This window comes from Onthophagus taurus, chromosome 3 (genome assembly GCF_036711975.1).
Source record: "Onthophagus taurus isolate NC chromosome 3, IU_Otau_3.0, whole genome shotgun sequence".
NCBI classification, from domain to species: domain Eukaryota; kingdom Metazoa; phylum Arthropoda; class Insecta; order Coleoptera; family Scarabaeidae; genus Onthophagus; species Onthophagus taurus.
The window spans coordinates 25,675,427-25,697,563 of NC_091968.1; the positions used below are offsets into that span (position 1 = coordinate 25,675,427).

Consider the following 22,137-nt stretch of genomic DNA (forward strand, 5'->3'; position numbering starts at 1 on the left):
CCTTGGACTGCAGAATGAGTCCTACCTACTACTTCAGCAATTTCGCGAAAACATAAACGCAGATATTATGAAATCAATGATTTTGCATTTAAGATACAACAAATCTATCAGGAGCGAGATCTCATTGCAACCTCAACTTCACAAAAGCAAGAAGAGACAACACTAAATTTAAACTTGTCATAATGAAATGATGTGAAAATGAAATGAAATGAAAAACAACTTTAATAATTGCAAGAAATCTTAATACTTTTTTATTAATTTCAATTATTTATTGTTATAGGTTAGCACAAAATCTTAGAACACAAACAAGTTGCACACTATCAACTTAGACCAGCGTTCCAATAACTTTGAAACTGCATTGGAGTCACAATGTATCTAGTAAACATACATACAAGACTCAAAAGAAGGAGAATACAAGATGAGTGGAGTTGTCGCATTGAAGTTACAATTTATCTGAACGGAAATAACAAATTTGTACTTGTAAGAATTACAATTTTCAAGAATTTCACGTTATAATAACTTTAAATATCTTTTTAGATGTCTGGTGGAGCAGATAACATTGAAAAACGTTGATTTAGAAGAAATTCCTTGACGTCAACATATTCCTTATCTGCTTGGATTAGATGGTTTGAATGGTTCTAGCTCATAAAGACCCCAAAAAAGCAAAATAAATGTTGATGAGAACAAAAAGTCGATTTGTGTGTGCTAAAATGACTTACCATTGAACTTCAAATCCTCAAGAACACACTGCGACTCAAAAATTAAGTTAGTTTAACTTAGCGTGTCTTATTCCAAGAAAGCTGATAAGAGTCCAATCCTATGTTTGGCCATCTCAAATGATATACCAACTGCTCTGACCCCACAAAGGTTTTAGATCTGCCGCTTCATTGCCAGCAATCCCAGAATGACGTGGGACCCAGATTAAAGAGACTCTGTTATGTTTTACAGTCATTAACCAAGCCGACACCGTTTTCACGGCCTGCAAAGCCTGATTATCTCAAGAAGGATTCTACCAAAGCTGTAAGCTTGCTTAATCCGAAGTGTATAGAAATATACCATGACCCCAAAATATGGCTTAGAAGAGAAGTTAACTCTAACCTTAAGATAACCTCTACCACAACTAAGAGGTGAGTACTAAATTTTAATTTATAATCTTTTAAAAAACAAATTTTCACGACTATTTCTTTTTTGTTTCGATAAAAGCCGAAACAAGTCGTCAACCAACAAAAGCACAAATAGGTTAATATTATTCCCGCTAAACGTGAACGTAAACGTGACGGTGACAAAGAAGTCCCCCTCTTTTCATGTAAAACAAAACCTTTTGTGCCGTTTCCCCACCCTTTATTTCAACTTGTATTTCTCGCTCTCTAATATGTTTAAAAAAGTCTTTGAAAACTGATAGGAACTGTGCCATGATGTCGATCGGTTCTTTTGTTCATTAACTCTCCATCGATTAAAAAGGAAATAAAAAAAATAACCGATTTATACGAGCCACTTCTGAGAAGTTAAGTTTGAAGAACCAAGACGCGGTTTTCAAAATAAAAAGAATAAAACCAATCTTAAGAAATCTTAAACGAACAGGACTACAAAAAAAATCGTTTATCTTTTTGTTTTATTTTTGTTTTGACGATACTCTCACCTGGTTACATGTTTGGCGCTTTTGTAGTAATAATGTTCGATCGACCTTCTCTTGGGTCTTTGCAACCATTGGTTGCCCGTTGGGGCCATCTTCAATTAGTTCTATTCAGTGTATTGGTCGGAAATGTTAAGCGGGGAGACCAATCGCTTTATACTCCGCCTATTTCAGATTGCAGCTAACCCTCCTTCACAAACTCTTTAAAACATTTCAACACTAACTAAAACACCATCTTAATCCAAATTAAATCATTATCTTTTAAATAAAACGAATTAACTCAAATTTTATTAACATTATTAAAATAATCTAAGTTAGCCTTTTGTATAGGCAACCCCACATACACGTAAGATTTCTACTTTACCAACTTCACATCGATTTCTATTTTATCATTGACATATAAATTGTCAAATGTCAAAATTAAAAATTGGACGTTGCCCGTTACGAAAATATAGAGAGAAAGTTTAAATTTTTGCTATTTTTATAAGTGAAAGCCTATTAATAAGTTTAAAAAATGGCACTCAGGCAAGTTTTTAGAAGCTCTTTACCCAAATTAACTCGTAATTTCGACCTAACCTCAAATTTATCAATTACAAGAATTTTATGCACTACAGCTCCCGTTTTAAATAAAAAAGAGTAAGTTTTTGATGTGTATTAAACGTATTTATATTTAAATTAGACGAGGTTAATTTTAGAGTAACCGTAACTTTCATAAAAGCAAATGGAGAAAGGATTAATGCTAAAGGAAAAATTGGTGATTCACTTTTAGATGTTGTGGTAAATAATAACGTGGATTTAGATGGATTTGGAGCGTGTGAGGGGACACTAACATGTTCTACTTGCCACCTGATTTTTAAGAAAAGTGATTTCGATGAACTTCCTGAAAAACCGAGTGATGAAGAATTAGATATGTTAGATTTAGCTTACGATTTAAGCGACACCTCAAGATTGGGTTGCCAGATTATATTAAGTGAGAAATTAGATGGATTGGAGGTTCAAGTACCCGCAACAATAAACGATGTTAGAAGTAGTTAATATAGAAATAAAATAATTTTTAGGATATATGTAAATATAACAAATTTTATAAAAAACAATTATTTAGGAATTTGGTTTTAATACAAATGAATTATTCATTGAATTAAATTCGAATTGATAAAGAGATTTCATGAATTATTTATTATTTTGTTTTAAAAGTAACATTTCTTTATCTAATTTGGTTACAAAACCGTCGATATCTTGTTGCGTTACGCCCAAACCTGCCGCACAAGCTATGTAAGGAAAATTACATTCATTAGAGTGCGATCCCCAACCTAAAATGATAAAAAATTATTTATTATTGTTAAAAAATTTTTTTTAATTCGGAGGAGTAGAATGAAAAGTTACGTTTACACAGTGTCATTTTTCAAAGCTATTTTTGGCGGGAGTTTTAAAACCAGAGAGGATTTTAAGTACAGTGTGTTAATTAATTATCGTACACGATGACATCATTGCAAGTATGCAACCCAATACGCAAATCGCGTATTGCAATACCCATACTGTGATTTTGGTTGCATACTTGCAATGATGACGTCGGTACGATAATCAATTAACACACTGTATGTAAACTGTAGCTACGAATTTAATTACTTATTTGTTTAAACGTAATAAAAATTAGGGCGTACCTACTTACTGCGTATAGATGCAAAACTGTATATATAATTTTCCAAGAAATACGATATTTAGGTCAGTTCCAAACAAAACTCAGCATTTAATATAAAAACACCTTTAAAGTTTAGTGTTGGATGCAAAATTCGCTATTTGTGTTGATAGTTTAGATGCAAAATTAGCTATTTGCTTTACTAATTGACAGAAAATGCAAATAGCAGGGTAAGATTTACTTGAACAAGACCTATTAAAAGAATTATTATGTTTTTCAAATAGACACCGTCCAAAACAGTTACCTACGTTTTCTACCTGTGGCCATAATGGCAAGCCGGGATTCCCCCACTTCTATACTACTTTGAGAATGAATCAAATAAAGCGGTTTAACGATCTTCTTTACTTATCAACACATAAGATTAAACAGGACACTTATTCTTACATGTTGTAATGGAAAACCTGCTAAACGACCTAATACTGTGAACCTCAACAGAAACACTACTGTTTATTTGCTACAATATTCCAGATGGTGATGGTGGTTTTATACGTGTTTGTAAAGAAGCATTTTTAGAGATTTCCGGAATAAGTAGTTATAGGATAGAATATACAGGGTGATTCTCAATCTACACGCATAAACTTGAGGATTTATTCCTCATGACAAATAATGACTAATTGGTGAAAAAAATGTTAGCAAGTTTTTTAATTTCCTAGATATCCTTGAAATTAACTTTCGAATTAAGAAGAGACTGCCCAAGTCTGACGTCACAGAGGTGGGCGGAGCTTATACTGACTCCAAACAATTTCGTTGCTAAGATAAATCGCCAAAAACTGTCATTTGAAATGTCATCACTTAGTTTATTTTATTTTAACACTAATGGAAAATTGCATATGGTGATTTACCGTTAGCAACGAAAATGTTTGGAGTCAGTATAAGCTCCGCCCATCTCTGTGACGTCAAGGCTTAGGTTGTCTATACACAGAAATTACTTGAAACTGTTGTTTAAGTACGCTTGTGTCATTGTGATATTTAAACTGTGTTTAAATTTTGTCACAATTTCGGGGAATCCCGGAAATATTCTGTACTTGCGGCTCGTCTCTATGCAGAATGGTTTCCAGAGAGGTATAATCCGGCACTCTATCTCTTTTACGATTTGGAGAAACTATTACCTGCTTGGAAAGACAAGATACTGTGTCCAAAAGACTATTAACTACTTTCAGAATGGTAAATATTGTTGGAAAGACTACTAACTACTTGGAGAAAGCTAGATACTGCTGCCAACACACTACTAAGTGCTTAGAGATTACAATACTACTGGCTGAAAACTATTTATTGAAACTATTCTTCTGTTGAGTGATATCTTTATGTGTCCCTTCCATTACAGATTTAAAAATTGCTGCTTCAACACTCGATTCTTTGTCACCCAGATGCGACATATCTTTTTATAGGAGGGTTGGACAATCGCATCCATCTAATTTACTGATTTATTTCATAACTTTGTGTAGAAATTCCACTTTGAGTTAGGTTAATTAACATTTAAACTAGTGCGAATTTCTCAAATGTCGGGTTGGGCATGGAGGAGAGGATGGGTTGTAAATTCCAGGTTGGGTTAGCTATGCGTCTTCAGATAGAGATTACATTAAACCCGATACTCTCTAGTTCTATGGTTAGTTCTAGTTTTGCACTAGAACCGGGTGAATACGGTTGTTCGACACACAACGACTCAAATGTCGTTGTTTACCATCTATAAACTAAAGATAACCTAAAATCATTAACTTATTGATTCCTGAATGCTAGATACTCTTGGCAAAAGACTAATTATTGCTATCAGAAGATTAAATACTGCTGGTATAAGACTAAAAACTGCTTGGAAAGAGAAAATACTATTTCAAAAAGTTACCTACTGCTTCTAAAATGCTAGATACTGCAGAAAAAGATCACAAATTACTTGGAAAAGACTAAATACTGTTTTCAAAATAATACCTATTGCTTCCAGAACGCTAAACACTGCTGTTAAAGGTTTTGACCTAGTTGGACAGGCGGAATACTGGTTTCAAGACTACTTACTGCTTTCAAAGACTTTAATAATTGTTTGGAAAAGAGATATCCTTTCCAGAAAGCTACCTGCTACTTCCAGATTGTTAGATACTGCTTGGAAAGAAAAGATATGCTTCCTAAAAAGCTACCTAATGCTGCCAAAATGCTAACTATTACTGGAAAAGACTAATAACTACTTGGAAAGTAGAGAGATTTTCTCAAAAAAAGGTACCTACTGCTTCGAAAATGCTAGATACTGGTGGAAAAGATTACAATCTGCTTGGAGACGACTAGATAGTGCTAACAAACAACTACAAACTCATTGGAAAGACGAGATACTACTTCCATAAGACTACTTACTGTTTTCAGAGCGCTATATACTGCTAGAAAAGATTACGACCTGCATGAAGGAGAGTAAATATTACTGGGGGAAACTATTATCTGCTTGGAAAGACAAGATACTTTGTCCAAAAGACTATTAACTACTTTCAGAATGCTAAATATTGTTGGAAAGACTACTAATTGCTTGGAGAAAGCTAGATATTGTTGGCAAAGATTATTTAATGCCTTCAGAAGAATATATATTGCTGGCAAAACACTACTAAGTGCTTGGAGACTATCACTATCATTAGAACTAACACTAGACCTAGAACTAGAAACATTCGAGTTTACTCATCAGAAGATTTTTAGAGATCGATATTTTCGTAACGAAATCAATGAACATTTCTGCGTATCACATGTTAATTTGGAAATTTTCGGGTCCGCGATTTTTCTTATATCGCAAGTTAAGTGAAAAAAGTACCCGATTTTTGAAAGTGCCAGCAACTTTGTCTACTTTACGATTTTTTTTTCTCCAAAACTATTTGACGAAAAAATTTCAAATTTGAACTGGTGGTAAACCGATGTGTTCTTAATGTGGGGCATATTTTATTTTTTCGATATTCCATATAGTTTCGCGGAAAATTGCGGTTTTAGTAGGATGCGATTATTTCGAAAACGACTTGGCGGATTTCAACGCGGTTTTTATCAAAATATGTTGGTTGTCGAATTCCGTTATCAGTTTTTCAAAATTAAGGTTCCCTAATTTTTTAAGAGCGATTTAATGGAATTACAAATTAAAGAAAAACAGAAATTCCTTCCAATCGGAACAGATGGTGTGTCCCAGACAGTACGTCGCGCCTTTATCTTACCTACATAAAGAAATAAGGCGCGACATCCGTCGTCATCTCTAAAGTGAGGGGCCTTGGCTTTTTGCACTTTTTGGATAGTAGTGTAATTTTTGCTTAAAACTGACCAATAGCAATCCTTCTTTTTGGCGCTTCAATTTAAAAACACTCCTCCGAATTAAAAAATAAAATTACAAATTAAAATTTACCTTGAAATTTGAATCCACAAATTATTTTAACATCTGATGTAACAACTTTAGCCCCAAATACGTTTTTGAGGAATAACGATGATCCTAAACGAACTCGATCTTTCGAATTAATAGTTGTTAAAGTCATTGCTTCAAAAAGACATTATTAATATCGCAAAAATGATGTAAAAAATACTTACCGATCGATATCGGATTTGAAGTGTCACAAACTTCTTCGCCGTGTTTTAAAGCTAAATTAATTAGTTTTTCTTTTAAATAATTATACATAATCTCTCTGTTATCGATGAGATTTAAAAAACCCTTTTTACCCATTTCCATTAAAGTAATAAAAATGTCTTGTATTAAAAACGGTGGAGTTTTTTGAGATATACACTTAATTGTGTTATGAAAATTGGGGTTAAACGATACTAAAATAGAACCTCCAACGGGAATCAACAAATTTTTATCGGTACTTTGAACAAAAACATCTATATTGCCTTTCCTAAAATCAAAAATAATAAAAATAACCTAAATTTTTTTGGAATTTTTGTAATTACAATTTTCCTCGATTTATTCTTTTCATTAAAATTTTACTTCCCAATCCATAAGCATTATTAACTATGTGAAACAAATCATATTTTTTACAAATTATAGAAATTGATTCGATATCATCACAATTTCTTGGCGCAAAACATGAAGTTGTTGAAGCGATACAAACAATGTTGTGAGTTCCAATTTCAATAATTTTTTCTTCAAGAAGATTTAGGTTTGTTACAAAATTATTATTTATTTTCGTTGTGTCGATAATAATCGGTACTAATCCAGCTGTATTAATCGCTTTAAAACATGATTTTTGATCGATTCTCGACCACAAAATGTACTTAGCCTTTGGTTTTAATTTATGGCAAGTTAAAAAAGTTAAAGTTAAGCTCATTCCGGTTGCTACAGGTAATATTATTGAATTAAATTTATGTTGAATACCCATTATTTTAAATAAATCATCGATTAAATTAGTTGTTATTAATTGTAACGAATCGTTTTCGATTTCAGATAAAAAGTGTTGAATTAAATTTATGTTCCATGAATTTTCAGGAATTTTTTTATGAATTAGGAGATTTTTAAACATATTTTTTCGGGTATTTAATCCATCAAAGCCTTTTTTTAGGAATAAATCCGGAATTAATCCATAAAAATCATCTTTTTCAAAGAAATTTGTGGGATTATTTTTAGTAATCAACCCAATTTTTCCTTTAGAAAGTAACGCAATAAAAACAGATATTGTTGAGGTTATTGTAGCCCGTCCTGGATACATTTTTGAAAATTTTTCAATCAATTTTATATCATATGAGCATAAAATGGAAGCTTCTGGTGGAATTATTAAGTTATTATCTTTAAAGATGATTAAATGAGGATTCTCAATTTTAAAATCCTTAAAAATTCCGCACTCAGCGTTTACAACAATTATAGGAACCAAATTTTTTATCTTATTTAACAAATTAATAGATTCATAATCAATTAAAACACATAAAGGTTTATCCACACTTTCTAAATCATTTTTTGAGTCAATCAAAATTAATTCAAACCCCATCTTTTCAACAAAATCATAACATTGTTTATCAACACCATAATACAACACTTTTTTAACATTACCAATGCTATTAAATGTTAATAAACAATTTAATAATGTTAATTGTGGCGATAATGGTACTAAAATAGAATGGATACCATCAAACCCAGATATTTCCATAAATTCGTTTATTAATAAGTTTGTGATTTTATATAATAAGCTAGATCCAGGAGCTTTTGGTTGGCTTTCGTTTAAATCTCCTGATCTCCCAATACCATGGGTGAAATAATAATTTCGTTTTGCTACTAAATTTGAGAAGCAACGACCTTCTCTTTCTCCAATGCTACTTTTTATTGGATAATTGTTACTATCCATTGATGAAAGAGAATAAAGGAAACGTTCTATTTGTAATAAATCAATTGGATTATCAACAAGCTTTTTCTAAAAAAAATTAAAATTAAATTAATTTTTAATCAACATTTTCTCTTTATACCTTTTTTATAACAATTTCCATTTCTTAAATATTAAAAATTTTATAATTTGAGGTTATTGTTTCATATCATTCTTCAGTCCTAGAGTTTCTTCTAATTCTATTTCTTATTATGTGGTAGAGATGACACAATTAATTGAAGGATACTTCTTCTGTAAGTCAAAGGTCCAGTGACTTGACTTTTTCCTTTAGGAAAATCCTCAAAGTAGATCTGCAAAGGGATTATAATTATAAATAGTAATTAAAATTTAAGTAATATCACAGTCAGTTATATCTCTCTATAATCGACTAGTTATCACAATTATTTCTATTCATTCTAGATATCACAGTTATTACAGTTTTGGACTTAATGAATAGATAGGGAATTCTTTAACAGATAAAAAGCTTACCACAAGGCAGTTATGTCGTCATTTAGGAGCAAAATTAATAAATTCAAAGCGCTATGTCAACGTCAATTTTTGACTTCTTTTTATTTGAGGTTATGTTCGTTTCATTTATAAACAATGTGACATTAGTTAGGTATCATCTGCGAAGTTAGTTACTAAAAAGATATTCTCAAACAAACTCTGTTAAGTAATCATCAAAAAGATAAAATACAATTAAAAAAATATTAAGATATAAAGTGAAATATTAACGGTTATAATTTTATTATTGTTAGGTTATCCAACTTGACTCGGTTACCATGGTGATTAAGAACCAAATATTGCAGGTGCTTGTCAAAATTGAAATTGAATTTAAGTTTTTTTAAGCGAAAAGTTTTATTTAATTGGTTTAAAAGGCTGTATTTAACTCAAAATTGGTTTATCTAGGGTATTATAAACAAGGTAAGTGGATTAAATCAAAAAAAGATATTTTTAATTTATTTCTCTTAATTAGAATCGATTTAAATTAACTACAATTAACGAATTTGTTATGAATGCGAGATAATCGTAAAGAATTCGAATTGTTTTAAAATTAATAAAGATTAGAATTGATAAAAAAATCGGAATAAAATTTTATTATTTTAAGGTTATCTAACTTGACTCGGTTACCATGGTGATTAAGATCCAAATATTGCAGGTGCTTGTCAAAATTGACGAATTTAAGTTTTTTTTAATGAAAAACACATAATTAATTAGATTTAAAGGTTGTATTTAATTCAAAATGGGTAAATGGATGAAATTATAAGCAAGGTAAGGGGATTAAATAAAAAAAAATTTTTTTTAGTTCAATTAAAATCTACAAGAATTTAGGGTTAAATAAGATTATTCAGAAGTTCTTGTCTAAGACGCCCGGCTAAACCACAAACTTTCTAATGCTAGGTCTAATTTTCAGTTGTCAATGTCAACTTCTGAAACAACTTTTGTATAAATTGTTTTTTTATTAAGTTGATACATGGTTGATACTTACCAAGATATGCTAGGTATATTCTACATATAATGGACCCTGTATATTATATTATACTATTCCTCCAATGACGTCACGTTTCCTACCTCACCCCGTCAACGTCAATTTGTTCGAGTTGGATAACCAATACTAAACGGACCTTGATTCCACTTGATTCTCAAATTAATTTTAATTTTTGAGGTTATAAACACGTTTGTATTAATTGCGGGGCAAAAGTTTCTCAGTTATTAATGTAAATTAATAAGTTCACAGTGCGATATCAACGTATCACAACCACCGTCAATTTTAGTTTTTTTTTTGAGGTTATGTTCGTTTCACTTATAAATAAATGTGACGTTAGTAAGTAATCATCAGCGAAGTTAGTTACTTAAAAGATATTCTCAAATTAATTTTAATTTTTAAGGTTATAAAAATAAAATGTTATCATCCCACGTTTGTATTAATTGCGGGACAAAAATTTCTCAATTATACAAAGAATACAGCCCTACAGTACTAAAACTAACCAAATGCGTAATTTTTATTTTAACCAAGGTAAATAAATTTAAGTAAACATAATTTTTTTTAGGAACAATGTGGTCAAACAGCGGATAAATACGTTGAAATTGATCTTGGAATAATTGTTATCGATCTGGTTTTATTAAAAACGGAGGCTTATAGGCACATTTTATGTAATACTGAGTTTAAAGTGTGTTAATGTATTTTGGTTTATTCCATTTAAAAAAGTTTATTGTTTTTAGTTCCATTGGAAACTCGCGATAATTTTGCACACAATTGAAGCTTATTATGAGTGGATGTTAAAAACACCTGATTTAGAATATCAACCTAATCATTTCGATGTAAATGAATTTACAGTTGATGATTTGATGTTTTATAACATTTGTTTTTTGGTTTTTATAAGTAAGTTTTTTTTGTTGTGGTGAAGATACTTTAATCGTATCTTTTTAGAAACATCCACTTTTATTTTATTAATTTATTTCCTTACATTATTACGAAATAAAAAGTATGACATAAAGAAATCATACAAAAACTTGTTTCTGGAAACTTGGAAATGCGTTACTCTATCTAGTTTTGGATTATTTTTGTTAGTTCCTTCATTTATTTGGGGTGGTAAATCAACGTTGGATAATTCAATGACTTTCGTAACTTTTTTCACCACATTATCACAATTATTCGCTTATAGAGGTACGAATTATTTATATTTCTATTACTTAATCATTTTAAACTTTCTTTTAGCCACAAATAATTATTCGAGAGAGTGGTCGATTTTTGTAATTCTAACCTCAAATATTTTTAGTATTCTTTCTCATTTTTCTATAAATTATCTTTTAAATAAGCATTTAAACTTGGGTTACGTTAGTTCTTTAGGGTATTTAATGTAAAGAAGTAATAAATAATGTTATTTTTGATTAATTCTTTTAATGTTGACAATTAACGCGATCTATATTACCGGCATGCATTTTAAACGTCAAAATATTTTTAATTGTCAAAAATGGATGTACTTAACTTGTGAATCCTTTCTCAGATGGATATTGGAATTGGGACGATTTAAGACAAACTTTAAAGTTTATTAGGTTCTTAAGTGATTATTTATGATAATTTTTATTAATGTTTTGTTGTTTTAGTCAAAACCTCGCAATGAGAAAACTACTTCAGCAATTAAACAAAAATCACTCAATTTCGCACCAAAATCTGCCGCAACAGGATCAGTCGTCATTTAGGAATAAAATTAATAAATTCACAATGCTAGGGCAACGTTAATTTGACTTCTTTGTATTTGAGGTTATGTTCGTTTCACTTATAAATAATGTGACGTTAGTTAGTTATCATTTGCGAAGTTGGTAACAAATTAATTTTTGAGGTTATAAAAATAGAATGTTATCATCCCACGTTTGTATTAATTGCGAGGCAAAAATTTCTCAATTATAAAAAGAATACAGCCCTATAGTACTAAAATGAACTAAATGCGTATTTTTTATTTTAACCAAGGTAAACATAATTTTTTTAGGAACAATGTGGTCAATACGTTGAAATTGATCTTGGAATAATTGTTATCGATCTAGTTTTATTAAAAACTCAGGCTTATAGGCACATTTTATGTAATAATAGCCACAAATAATTATTCGAAAGAGTGGTCGATTTTTGTAATTCCAACCTCAAATATTTTTAGTATTCTTTCCCATTTTTCTATAAATTATCTTTTAAATAAGCATTTAAACTTATGTTACATTAGTTCTTTAGGGTATTTAATATAAAAAAGTAATAAATAATGTTATTTTTGATTAATTCTTTTAATTTTGACAATTATCGCGATCTATATTACCGGCATTAATTTTAAACGTCAAAATATTTTTAATTGTCAAAATGGATGCTCAACTTGTGAATCCTTTCTCAGATGGATATTGGAATTGGGACGATTTAAGACAAACTTTACAATTTATTAGGTTCTTAATTGATTATTTATGTTAATTCTTATTAATTTTTTATTGTTTTAGTCGAGACCCCGCAATGAGAACTACTTCAGCAATCAAACAAAAATCATTCAATTTTGCACCAAAATCTTCCGCACCAGGATCAGGGGCTGGAGTATACGAAATCAAATTTAGAGATGTTACTGATAAATTAGACAAAGTGATTTATTTTATACTTAATCTCAATACTTAACCAAGTTAAAAAAATGATTTTCAGTTAATTTTTCGGCGTTATTTTCAACGGCGAGTAAAACCATTAGAACCGGATGTAGTAACTGTACAAGATTTGCGGGATATCGCGCTTTATTTAGCAAACCCAAAGGATTTAAGCATCGAATTCATTAATTATTTTCATATCCAACCCGTCGATCGATTTTTAAGAGCTTTAATCATCTATTTTCAATATTATTTGGACGTAAGATATAAATTTAATCAACAAAGTATTGAATTTTTAATGAAATATTGTTACATAATCAGGTTTGGGAAGTTATTGAATCAAAACGTGAAGAGAAGGCTCGAAAAATTCGCCAACCCATTGCTTTAGAACTCGAAGACGTGGTCAGAGATAACTTGGAAGATCTTCGAGCTCTCGTGGCTCGTGAATATTTGGTTATCATCGGTGGAGTTGGTGAAGCTAAAAAATTTCATCACATGGCGGGAAGAATGACTTCGTTATCAGGAAAAGATCGTAGACTTTTTGAGATGCTTATCCAGATGGCTGTTAGAGTTGTTTGGATTGCTCTTCAACGAAAACATTTATTATTAATTGGTATGGACACCACAAAATTATTTCTTAAAAAGATAATCTCAAAAACAATTTGATGGGTTATTAATTTTGATAACGTCAAAAAAAAATTGTTTATGTCATGATTTTTTAATAACAATGTCATACCCGGGGGGCTTATTTAATAACGGTTCTTGGATTTGGGATAATTCCATAAATTCATTGTCGTTTATTAAAAGCAGGGATGGTAAATCAAGGACTTTCTCACAAATTAAACAAACTATGACTACAACGAATTTAGCTAATATTGAAGAAAATTATCCTCTTGGAATTAATTTTCGAGCTATCACAGATAAATTAGAAAAAGTATGTAAACATCATTTAAAAGAAATTCAATTTTAACATTTGATTTTTTAGATTATTTTTAAAAGATACTTTCAAAGACGTGTAAAACCTGACGAACCCTCTGTAATAACAGTACAAGATCTTAAAGATGTTGCTCTTTACTCAGCGAATTCAATGGATTTAAATTTGGATTTTATCTTATTTATACACACACAAACCGTAGACCGTTTCTTTCGTAGTCTCATCATTTACTTTCAATGTTTTCTTGATGTAAGTTTGTAGAAACACTTATAATCGATTCAAATAATTCCTTTAAAATAGATTTGGGAAAAAATGCTAAAAAGACGAGAACATGAAAAAAATAAATTACGTCAACCGATCGTAGAGGAGTTGGAGAATTTAGCTCGAGATAATTTATCTGATTTAAGAGCTTTAGTTGCTCGGTCTTATTTAGCAGTCATCGCCGGGTTTGGGGATGCCAAAAAGTTCCACCACTTAAAGGGTACTTGTTCTTTGTCGGACAAAGATAGGATGTTATTTGAAAAATTAATGTGTATAGCTGTTAGAATTGTTTGGATTGCTTTGCAAAGAAAACACTTCAATGTTATAGGTAAATTCAAATTTTGAATTTGACGTTATGTTTTTTTAAACAAGTTGGATGCAAATCGGTTTTAGTTATTTATAATTAAAAATTAATTAAATTAATAACTCAAATTATCTTTAAAGCACAAATTTATTTATTTTTTTAATTAAATTCATTTAAATTAAATAAAAATATTCCGGTTATAAACAACAATGAAGTTGGTTACTTCACTTTTTGTTGATTGAGGTTATGTTTTTAAACAATTAAGTTAGGTTCAATCCGGTTTTATTCATTTATATTAAGATAATTAAAAATTAATAGCCCAAATTATATTTAAAGCACAAATTTCTTTATTTTTTTAATTAAATAAAAATATTCATATTGTAAACAACAGTGAAGTTAGTTACTTCACTTTTTGTTGATTGAGATTATGTTTCTAAACAATTAAGTTAGGTTCAATCCGGTTTAACTCATTGATATTAAAATAATTAAAAATTAATAGCTCAAATTATCTTTAAAGCACAAATTTATTTATTTTTTAAATTAAATAAAAATATTCAGATTATAAACAACAGTGAAGTTAGTTACTTCACTTTTTGTTGATTGAGGTTATGTTTTTAAACAATTAAGTTAGGTTCAATCCGGTTTTATTCATTTATATTAAAATAATTAACAATTAATAGCTCAAATTATCTTTAAAGCACAAATTTATTTAGTTTTTTAATTAAATAAAAATATTCGGATTATAAACAACAATGAAGGTGGGTTCTTTACTTTTTGTTGATTGAGGTTATCTTTTTAAACAATTAAGTTAGATGCAAATAGGTTTTACTCATTTATATTAAAATAATTAAAAATTAATAGCCCAAATTATCTTTAAAGCACAAATTTATTTATTCTTTTAATTAAATAAAAATATTTAGATTATAAACAACAGTGAAGTTAGTTACTTCACTTTTTGTTGATTGAAGTTATGTTTTTAAACAAATAAGTTAGGTTCAATCCGGTTTTATTCATTGATATTAAAATAATTAAAAATTAATAGCACAAATTTATTTATTTTTTTAATTAAATAAAAATATTTAGATTATAAACAACAGTGAAGTTAGTTACTTCACTTTCTGTTGATTGAGGTTATGTTTTTAAACAATTAAGTTAAGTTCAATCCGGTTTTATTCATTTATATTAAAATAATTAAAAATTAATAGCACAAATTTATTTATTTTTTTAATTAAATAAAAATATTTAGATTATAAACAACAATGAAGTGAGTTACTTCACTTTTTGTTGATTGAGATTATGTTTTTAAACAATTAAGTTAGGTTCAATTCGGTTTTATTCATTTATATTAAAACAATTAAAAATTAATAGCACAAATTTATTTATTTTTTTAATTAAATAAAAATATTTCGATTATAAACAACAATGAAGTTGGTTACGTCACTTTTTGTTGATTGAGGTTATGTTAACAATTTCAATTCTTTTTAATTTATAGAATTGGAAATGAACAGGATGTTTCGAGGTGATTCTTTCAACTTGGTGACCCATCGCAAAAATGTAAACGCTTCGAAGCGAAATCCAGAAGAAGATAGGGTTTTAATTGGAGCGGCGAATCTTTTCGAACGGAAACTTCTACAAAGATCGCCGGTGATTAAAGAGCTTATTTTCGCTGAGCACGATCATAGATTACTCGGAGCTGGAGTTAGATTATTCCAACCGTAAACTAAATAACGATTATTTTGTTTCAAATAATTTTTTTTTATTGATTTACTTAAAAAAGGCGAGATGATCGCATAGATTTTATCGAAGCGTGTTATTCGGTCCCGGAAGAACAAATAAATAAAATGGGGATTGCGTTGGGACTTTTAGGGATTCCCAGAGAGGAGTTTGATCCGGTTTTGTTATCCCGAGAACGAACTAGTAAGACTTATACCAAGAAAATAACCGAAATTCCCGAATTTAAATTACCACCAAAAACTGATCATAGGTTAATATTTTATTATTTAATTAATTTTTATTTATTAAATTAATTTCTTAGCTACTTAGAACTACCAAACATATTTCCGAAAGAGCGCGGTCGTTTTGAAGAAACCGCACAAAGTATTAATGCAAGAGAAGCTCAGTGTAGAATGTGGGTGCGACATGTACGCTGTGCTTTATTAGGATTTCCAGACACGACATCCGATAGAGGGCGACACGATAGTTTATCAAGAATCAGTGTGACTAGTGGAAAAGGAGAGGATGAAACTCTTTAAGGGGTAATTATTAAATAAATTCTTGATAATTAAAACATTTCTTTATTATTTTTCTTAACATTTTTGTTTTAAATACGATATTAATTCATTTTCAGTGAGGAAATGTTGTTTTCCCTCAATTAAATTGTTCAATTCGAATAATGGGGGATTTTCGGTGATTTTCTGGCCTAAAACAACGATGAAAGGATATCCCACTTGTTTGGCTTCTAAAAATCGTCTTCCAATTGTCATTTGAACACGATCATCAATTAAAACATCGTTTTTTAATGTTGCGATGTCTTCGAGGTTTTTTGAAAGATTTTCGATTGATATTGAAGAAGATTTTTCTTCTTTACTTCCAAACTAAAAAAGAAATAGGTTATGTTTACTATAAATTCAAGAATAGCATTGTGTACATTAGCTACTTTACACGCAGAAACGTGTAATTGCTCTTCTTCTAAACAACTTTGTTATTTGATAGAGAGGAAAACTATAGAAGTATATCTATCTTATCGAAAATGTTCTGCTCTTTTTTGGCTTTAAGACATTATATGGACACTTTTTTTTACAGAGAATTTGATGACGTAGTCAAAAAAAATTTTTCGGTTTTAGATTTCTAGATATGACAATTTTCGTTTTTTTAAATTGAAACAATCACTGATTACAAAAATATACGGTTTTATAGGTCTATTTATTATTGTTTTAGAATAAAGCTAAAAATAAACTAAAGTGTCATCAAAGAAATTAAATTTACAGTTTCCTGTAAATTACGGTACTGTAACTAAAAATTATTCTACTAAAAATTTATATAAAATTTACTTTATTTTCTAATATGTAACATTCTAACATGTTAAACGTTAATTTTCGTAATCCATCATAAAAAACAGGATTTTTAATTTGACACTTCAGAAAATTTTTGATTACAAATGTTGCTATGCTTATTTGAATTAAAAATATATATATAAGTGCCATCTATCAATAACTTATTAAGTCATTTAATAATATTAAATATTTTTTTTTACTTTTTAGCTATAATTTACAGGAAACTGTAAATTTAATTTCTTTGACAACTCAAAAAAAAGTTTATTTTTAGCTTTATTCTAAAACAATAAGAAATAGACCTGTCAAACCCTATATTTTCTTCTTAGTTTATGTTAATAATGTAAATTCTTGCATAAATATATATAAGAATTTCGAATTTCCCGCTAAGTTGGTACATCTAACATGGCGACCTTTCTGGCTTCATTTTTATATATAAGACCTCAATGATTCTATCTAACGCCAGGCAATTAGTCGTTATACATCAGCCCCAGGGATCTTTGATAGGAGAACTTGGGACTGATTGTATGTCGAAATCCCACCGTAAGATGGCATTACGTCTATACTGAAATAATTTAATTAAACCAATAATTTTATTATTAATAGTGGGAATGATGAGAGACAGCAATAACAATTATTACCAGTATCATGCTTTTAATATAAAAAGTATAGATTCCAATTCGTGTTATATTTTAAAATTTGAAGTTTGTTCAGAATGACAGATGAAAACGTCATTTTAAAGTGATTTTTCGGTAAGAGTATAATAAAGTGGTATGATTAAATAATTATGTAGATTATAATTGACATTATAGCTTTGTTTCAGCTAACGTTATAACTGGTTGGAAGCTCGTCAGATGTCATATGATGCAGTGAAATTCAAATGAGGCGGCATTATTTGACAGGTGTAATTTCCATAGGTAATTGCATCTGAGGAATTCCTATCCAGTCGAAACGCTAATTTCCGAACAGTTATTCTGTGGTTGGAGCTTTTATATATAAACCCAATCCAACCTGTATTCTAGTGGTTCGGTTCTTAACTTAATAATTCCAAAATATCCCCAACAGATGGCGCCACACGTGTTCAATTTTTAGTACGAAATTTTTATTTAGAGAGTTGCATTTCTACGAAGTTATTTTCTATGTTATGGATTGAAAGCCTATAAAACAAGGTTTTCCTCCGAAAATATGTTGTAATCTCAACAAGTTTAGTGAAAATAACTTTACTTTTAAGTTTATCAGTTTTATTTTGTGCGTGGCTTTAAATTAAACAATTTGAGGTTAGGATTTAATGTGATTTTTCGGTAAGTACCACACTTTTCCGCACTTTTTTTTATTAACGCCGTTTTTTGGGGTCATTCCCTATCGATTAAAAAAAAACCATCGATTTTAGGCACGTTCACCAGAGAATTTGGTTTAAGTTAGCAAACGCAAACGCAAAAAGTATGGTTTCATAACGACAGATGGCGCTTTAATGACATTTATTCATAATTTTAATTAATTTATAGGTACCTAATGCTCAATTTATCATGAATTTCTTCATTTTCAAAGAGTATCCACTAAGCCATTAAATAAATAATTTCGGGCATCTGCCATTCTTTTTTGTTGATTTTAAATTTAAGATGTTTTCGTTTGCTAACGGAAAAATCTTAGGATTGATAAAATAGCGGCCGTTTACTAAACACGTTTGAAGTTAGTTGTTATTCTTGAAATATGTCTCTATAACCATAAAATAACTATGGCAACGTGCTGTAACCATGGCAACGCCATCAAAACACAGAATTCTTTTAGTGCGTTTAGGTTATGTGCGGTATAAAATTTAAAAATCGAAATTTTCTTACCTTAGGTGGAATTATTAAAATTTTAAACGGTGCTAATTTAATGGGCCAACGAAGTTCTTGATCAGTTGATAACTTTTCTAAGCTAGCAGCAAGAATTCTTGATATCCCCAATCCGTAACAACCCATTTGTAATATATTTGGTTTCCCATTGTTGTTTAAATAAGTAGCCTTCATTGGTTTTGAGTATTTATCCCCTAATAGAAAGGTATGTCCCACCTCAATTCCATTAAATACATTTATTTTTGTAGATCCACACTTTAAACATTTATCTTTATTTCCACAAAGCTCCAAATTACCCATATAACCACAATTTCCGCATTTTATTAATTTATCTTCCCCAATATCCGTTTGAAAATGAAATTCATGGGATAAAATCCCTCCTATATCACCTGATGATCCCAAAACTACCCTCAAATTAATTAATTCCACAACAAAATTTTGAAATAATTACCTTTAAAAAATTCCACTCCAACTAACTCAAAGATTTGATTATAACATTTACAAATTAACTCATACGTTTCTTTTGCTGCATCTAAATCAACATCAAAAGTGTATAAATCTTTCATTAAAAATTGCCTACTCCTTATCAATCCAAATCTGGGTTTCATTTCATCTCTGTATTTACTGGTTATTTGGTATAAACGTAAAGGAAAGTGTTTATAAGATAACGGCGAAACTGTGGTTAATAAATCTGTAATTGCTTCTTCGTGAGTCTTAAAAAGAATTAATTAACTTTACAAATTAATTCTGATTTTAAAAGCGTCTTTACTGGGCTTAAAATATATAAATGATCATGTCTATCTTTAATTTGAAATAATTCCGGTGTTGCCTCTTGAATTCGACCACTTCGTTCCCACAAATTTGTGTGAATTAATGTAGGACAAGCTACTTTTTGAGCTCCAATACTTTGCATGTGCTGATCGATCAAGTTCTTCAATTTCTCCAAAGCTCGAATACCCAAAGGTAAGTAATGAAAACAACCTGAATTAGCTTGTCGGATTATTCCTAAATCCAACATTAACTAAAAAAAAATACGTTAAAAAATGAATTACATTTTAAATTTTTTTTACTTTTTGACTCTTTGATGTCATATCTTGTGATTTAACTTGAACATTTTTAGGAATTACATTAATCGGTTGAAAAATTCTACTTAACCTATTCATTTTGATTTTGAGGTTATCTGTCAACATAAAAAAACAAAATTAGTGATAATATTTAAGTTGGTACCGCTTAAAATGTAATCACGAGTTCGATTTGACATAAGTCATATGATCGTTTAACAGAGTCGATCGAGTTTCGTCGAGTTTTAATCGTAATAATGGGTGCAGCTGCTTTACCTTTTATCATTTTTACCGCCCTTTGGGGTGCTGTGGGTATCGTTTTACCGTTTTTCGTACCTCGCGGGCCGAATAGAGGGTAAGTATTAATATTATTCGAAAAAACATGACACAAGAATCAATAACTTGACGAATCTTTTCAGGGTTATCCAAGTCGTTTTGATTCTAACTGCGGTCACATGCTGGTTATTGTAAGTTATTTTCAACTTTTTATTAAATAAGATTTTTACTATTTCGATTTTTTTAATTATTAGCTGGTTATGTTGTTATATGGCACAAATGAATCCATTGATTGGACCTAAATTAGATAGTCACATTTTGATGTTAATGGCTAGAGAATGGGTGAGTTAAAAAGATTTTGTTATAATTGTATTGGATTAATTTATTTTTTTTTATTTTAGGGTAACGAGTTGATAACTAATTAAATTATATAATTAAAATTGATTAATTTTGTTGTAAATACTTTATTAGTGTCCTTATAAATGCATTATGTCATCTTTTTAATTGTAATAGTCGAAAAATTATGTATTATATTAATTCATTCTGAATAATTAATCCCTGTAATAAAAAAGTTATTAGTTTTAACCCTTTAATTGGCTAGGTCTACACCCCCCATGTTGCCTCATTTCCTTGGTAATTAGAGGCGAAGAAAATAAGTTTCACTTGTAGCAAGTTATTTATGTATATAAATTCTCCTCTTGCCATCCTTATTTGTGTTGAAAAATAGCTTCTTTTAGTTTTGCCTCTTACAAATGTAGAAACTGTATTCAATGGCATTGAAAGCCAAGTTTTGGGTAAAGCTTTGATGAATTGTTTCATGAGTCCCAACTTGATGTGAAGAGGGGGAAGATAATAAATTTTTCTGGGATTCAATATTTGTGGGGTTGGCAATCAAGCATTATGCCCAAAACTTTCAGATAGCCACAAACTATCTAATTATGATCAGTATATTTAATTTTATTTAACACCTCTTTCAAATTCTTGTTATTTTCTTTGAGGTCTACAGCATGCCCTAGAGGAAGTGAAGCATATGTGTCATTCTGCAGGTGTACAGGCTTCTTTTTGGTATTTTCTATCTTCTTCTAGCTTGGTATTCAATTCCAAACATTTGATCTCTAAATCTGTACTTATGAAAAGATATTCTAGCAGCCAGTAGCTTTTTTCTTTTAGTCTAGAACCCAAGAGTTCAGCATTCTCCTTGGTAAGTCCCAAGTCTCTCATCAAATCATCAAGCTCTGATTGAGTGAAAAGTAATCACACTCGTATATGATTCACTAGAACTCATCTCACCAAATGTAACTGGAGACTGAGATACTTACACTTCTAGTCCATGACCTAATGGTCGCATTGCAGAAGGAAGGTTGGGGTACACTATATAATAATGATAATAATCTTGATTCCTTTCGATAGTCCATGATTCCTGAGGGTTACAGATTATTATACTCTGTGCTGAGGGTACTTTGCAGTTAACCCTTCCTAAGTTAAATTATCCTATGTTGAGTGATATTGGTTGCATAACCTCAAATTATTAATTTTACTTAAATTTCCAAAATTATATTTTCCTTCAATTTTCAATCCAATTTTAAGTCCATTTACTTTTAATATAATCAATTATAATTTAATACACAATAAATTAATAATCTAACAATATTTTCAAAAATTCTAATTATTTATGGTCGGTAATGC

General features: G+C 29.8%; 6 protein-coding genes across 12 annotated transcripts in view; 4 read left to right on the forward strand and 2 right to left on the reverse strand.

Annotated features, from left to right (window-relative positions):
- LOC111416419 (Ferredoxin 2) overlaps positions 1–2,794 on the forward strand; it is a 19,036-nt gene extending 16,242 nt beyond the window's left edge. Inside the window, exons 5-8 of the mRNA XM_023048435.2 lie at positions 281–480; positions 538–1,127; positions 1,964–2,269; positions 2,329–2,794. Of these exons, the coding sequence (XP_022904203.2) occupies positions 2,148–2,269; positions 2,329–2,668 (462 nt within the window). The 5' untranslated portion in view covers positions 281–480; positions 538–1,127; positions 1,964–2,147 and the 3' untranslated portion in view covers positions 2,669–2,794. The remainder of the gene's footprint in view (positions 1–280; positions 481–537; positions 1,128–1,963; positions 2,270–2,328) is intronic.
- LOC111416409 (Sec synthetase) lies at positions 2,791–10,185 on the reverse strand. 2 transcript variants are annotated; one of them, XM_023048415.2, is made up of 6 exons: positions 10,107–10,185; positions 8,721–8,928; positions 7,218–8,668; positions 6,861–7,162; positions 6,682–6,810; positions 2,791–2,943 (listed from the first exon to the last, which is right to left on the reverse strand). In XM_023048415.2, the coding sequence occupies exons 2-6, from the start codon at positions 8,739–8,741 to the stop codon at positions 2,804–2,806; spliced, it is 2,043 nt and encodes a 680-aa protein (XP_022904183.2). In that variant the 5' UTR covers positions 8,742–8,928; positions 10,107–10,185; the 3' UTR covers positions 2,791–2,803. The 2 variants fall into 2 exon arrangements, with proteins under 2 accessions (XP_022904183.2, XP_022904184.2); XM_023048416.2 differs by lacking the exon at positions 10,107–10,185 and adding an exon at positions 9,107–9,826.
- Positions 9,750–11,509, forward strand: LOC111416418 (ACAT-related protein required for viability 1). 2 transcript variants are annotated; one of them, XM_023048434.2, is made up of 7 exons: positions 10,222–10,294; positions 10,349–10,442; positions 10,507–10,613; positions 10,669–10,788; positions 10,841–11,000; positions 11,049–11,285; positions 11,337–11,509. In XM_023048434.2, the coding sequence occupies exons 2-7, from the start codon at positions 10,409–10,411 to the stop codon at positions 11,480–11,482; spliced, it is 804 nt and encodes a 267-aa protein (XP_022904202.2). In that variant the 5' UTR covers positions 10,222–10,294; positions 10,349–10,408; the 3' UTR covers positions 11,483–11,509. The 2 variants fall into 2 exon arrangements, with proteins under 2 accessions (XP_071051617.1, XP_022904202.2); XM_071195516.1 differs by lacking the exons at positions 10,222–10,294; positions 10,349–10,442; positions 10,507–10,613 and adding an exon at positions 9,750–9,889.
- A 21-nt stretch (positions 11,510–11,530) lies between these two features.
- Positions 11,531–16,978, forward strand: LOC111416413 (protein phosphatase 1 regulatory subunit 36-like). Of its 4 annotated transcripts, XM_023048424.2 has the most exons (9): positions 11,531–11,674; positions 11,726–12,544; positions 12,596–12,731; positions 12,789–12,986; positions 13,049–13,340; positions 15,719–15,941; positions 16,004–16,210; positions 16,262–16,481; positions 16,574–16,978. In XM_023048424.2, the coding sequence occupies exons 2-8, from the start codon at positions 12,465–12,467 to the stop codon at positions 16,476–16,478; spliced, it is 1,353 nt and encodes a 450-aa protein (XP_022904192.2). In that variant the 5' UTR covers positions 11,531–11,674; positions 11,726–12,464; the 3' UTR covers positions 16,479–16,481; positions 16,574–16,978. The 4 variants fall into 4 exon arrangements, with proteins under 4 accessions (XP_022904192.2, XP_071051611.1, XP_022904195.2 ...); XM_071195510.1 differs by lacking the exons at positions 11,531–11,674; positions 11,726–12,544; positions 12,596–12,731; positions 12,789–12,986 and adding exons at positions 13,535–13,661; positions 13,713–13,910; positions 13,962–14,250 and having other exon boundaries at positions 13,262–13,340; XM_023048427.2 differs by lacking the exons at positions 11,531–11,674; positions 11,726–12,544; positions 12,596–12,731; positions 12,789–12,986 and adding exons at positions 13,538–13,661; positions 13,713–13,910; positions 13,962–14,250 and having other exon boundaries at positions 13,265–13,340.
- Positions 16,507–20,311, reverse strand: LOC111416414 (prolyl-tRNA synthetase 2-like protein, mitochondrial). 2 transcript variants are annotated; one of them, XM_023048429.2, is made up of 5 exons: positions 20,185–20,311; positions 19,884–20,135; positions 19,566–19,827; positions 19,115–19,503; positions 16,507–16,820 (listed from the first exon to the last, which is right to left on the reverse strand). In XM_023048429.2, the coding sequence occupies exons 1-5, from the start codon at positions 20,302–20,304 to the stop codon at positions 16,533–16,535; spliced, it is 1,311 nt and encodes a 436-aa protein (XP_022904197.2). In that variant the 5' UTR covers positions 20,305–20,311; the 3' UTR covers positions 16,507–16,532. The 2 variants fall into 2 exon arrangements, with proteins under 2 accessions (XP_022904197.2, XP_022904196.2); XM_023048428.2 differs by having other exon boundaries at positions 19,115–19,518; positions 20,185–20,310.
- A 55-nt stretch (positions 20,312–20,366) lies between these two features.
- On the forward strand, positions 20,367–21,036 carry LOC111416420 (V-type proton ATPase subunit e 2-like). Its single transcript, XM_023048437.2, has 4 exons — positions 20,367–20,530; positions 20,595–20,642; positions 20,706–20,793; positions 20,853–21,036. Exons 1-4 carry the CDS (start codon positions 20,433–20,435, stop codon positions 20,874–20,876), a joined length of 258 nt encoding a protein of 85 aa, XP_022904205.1. The 5' UTR covers positions 20,367–20,432; the 3' UTR covers positions 20,877–21,036.
- The last annotated feature ends 1,101 nt before the right edge of the window (positions 21,037–22,137 follow it).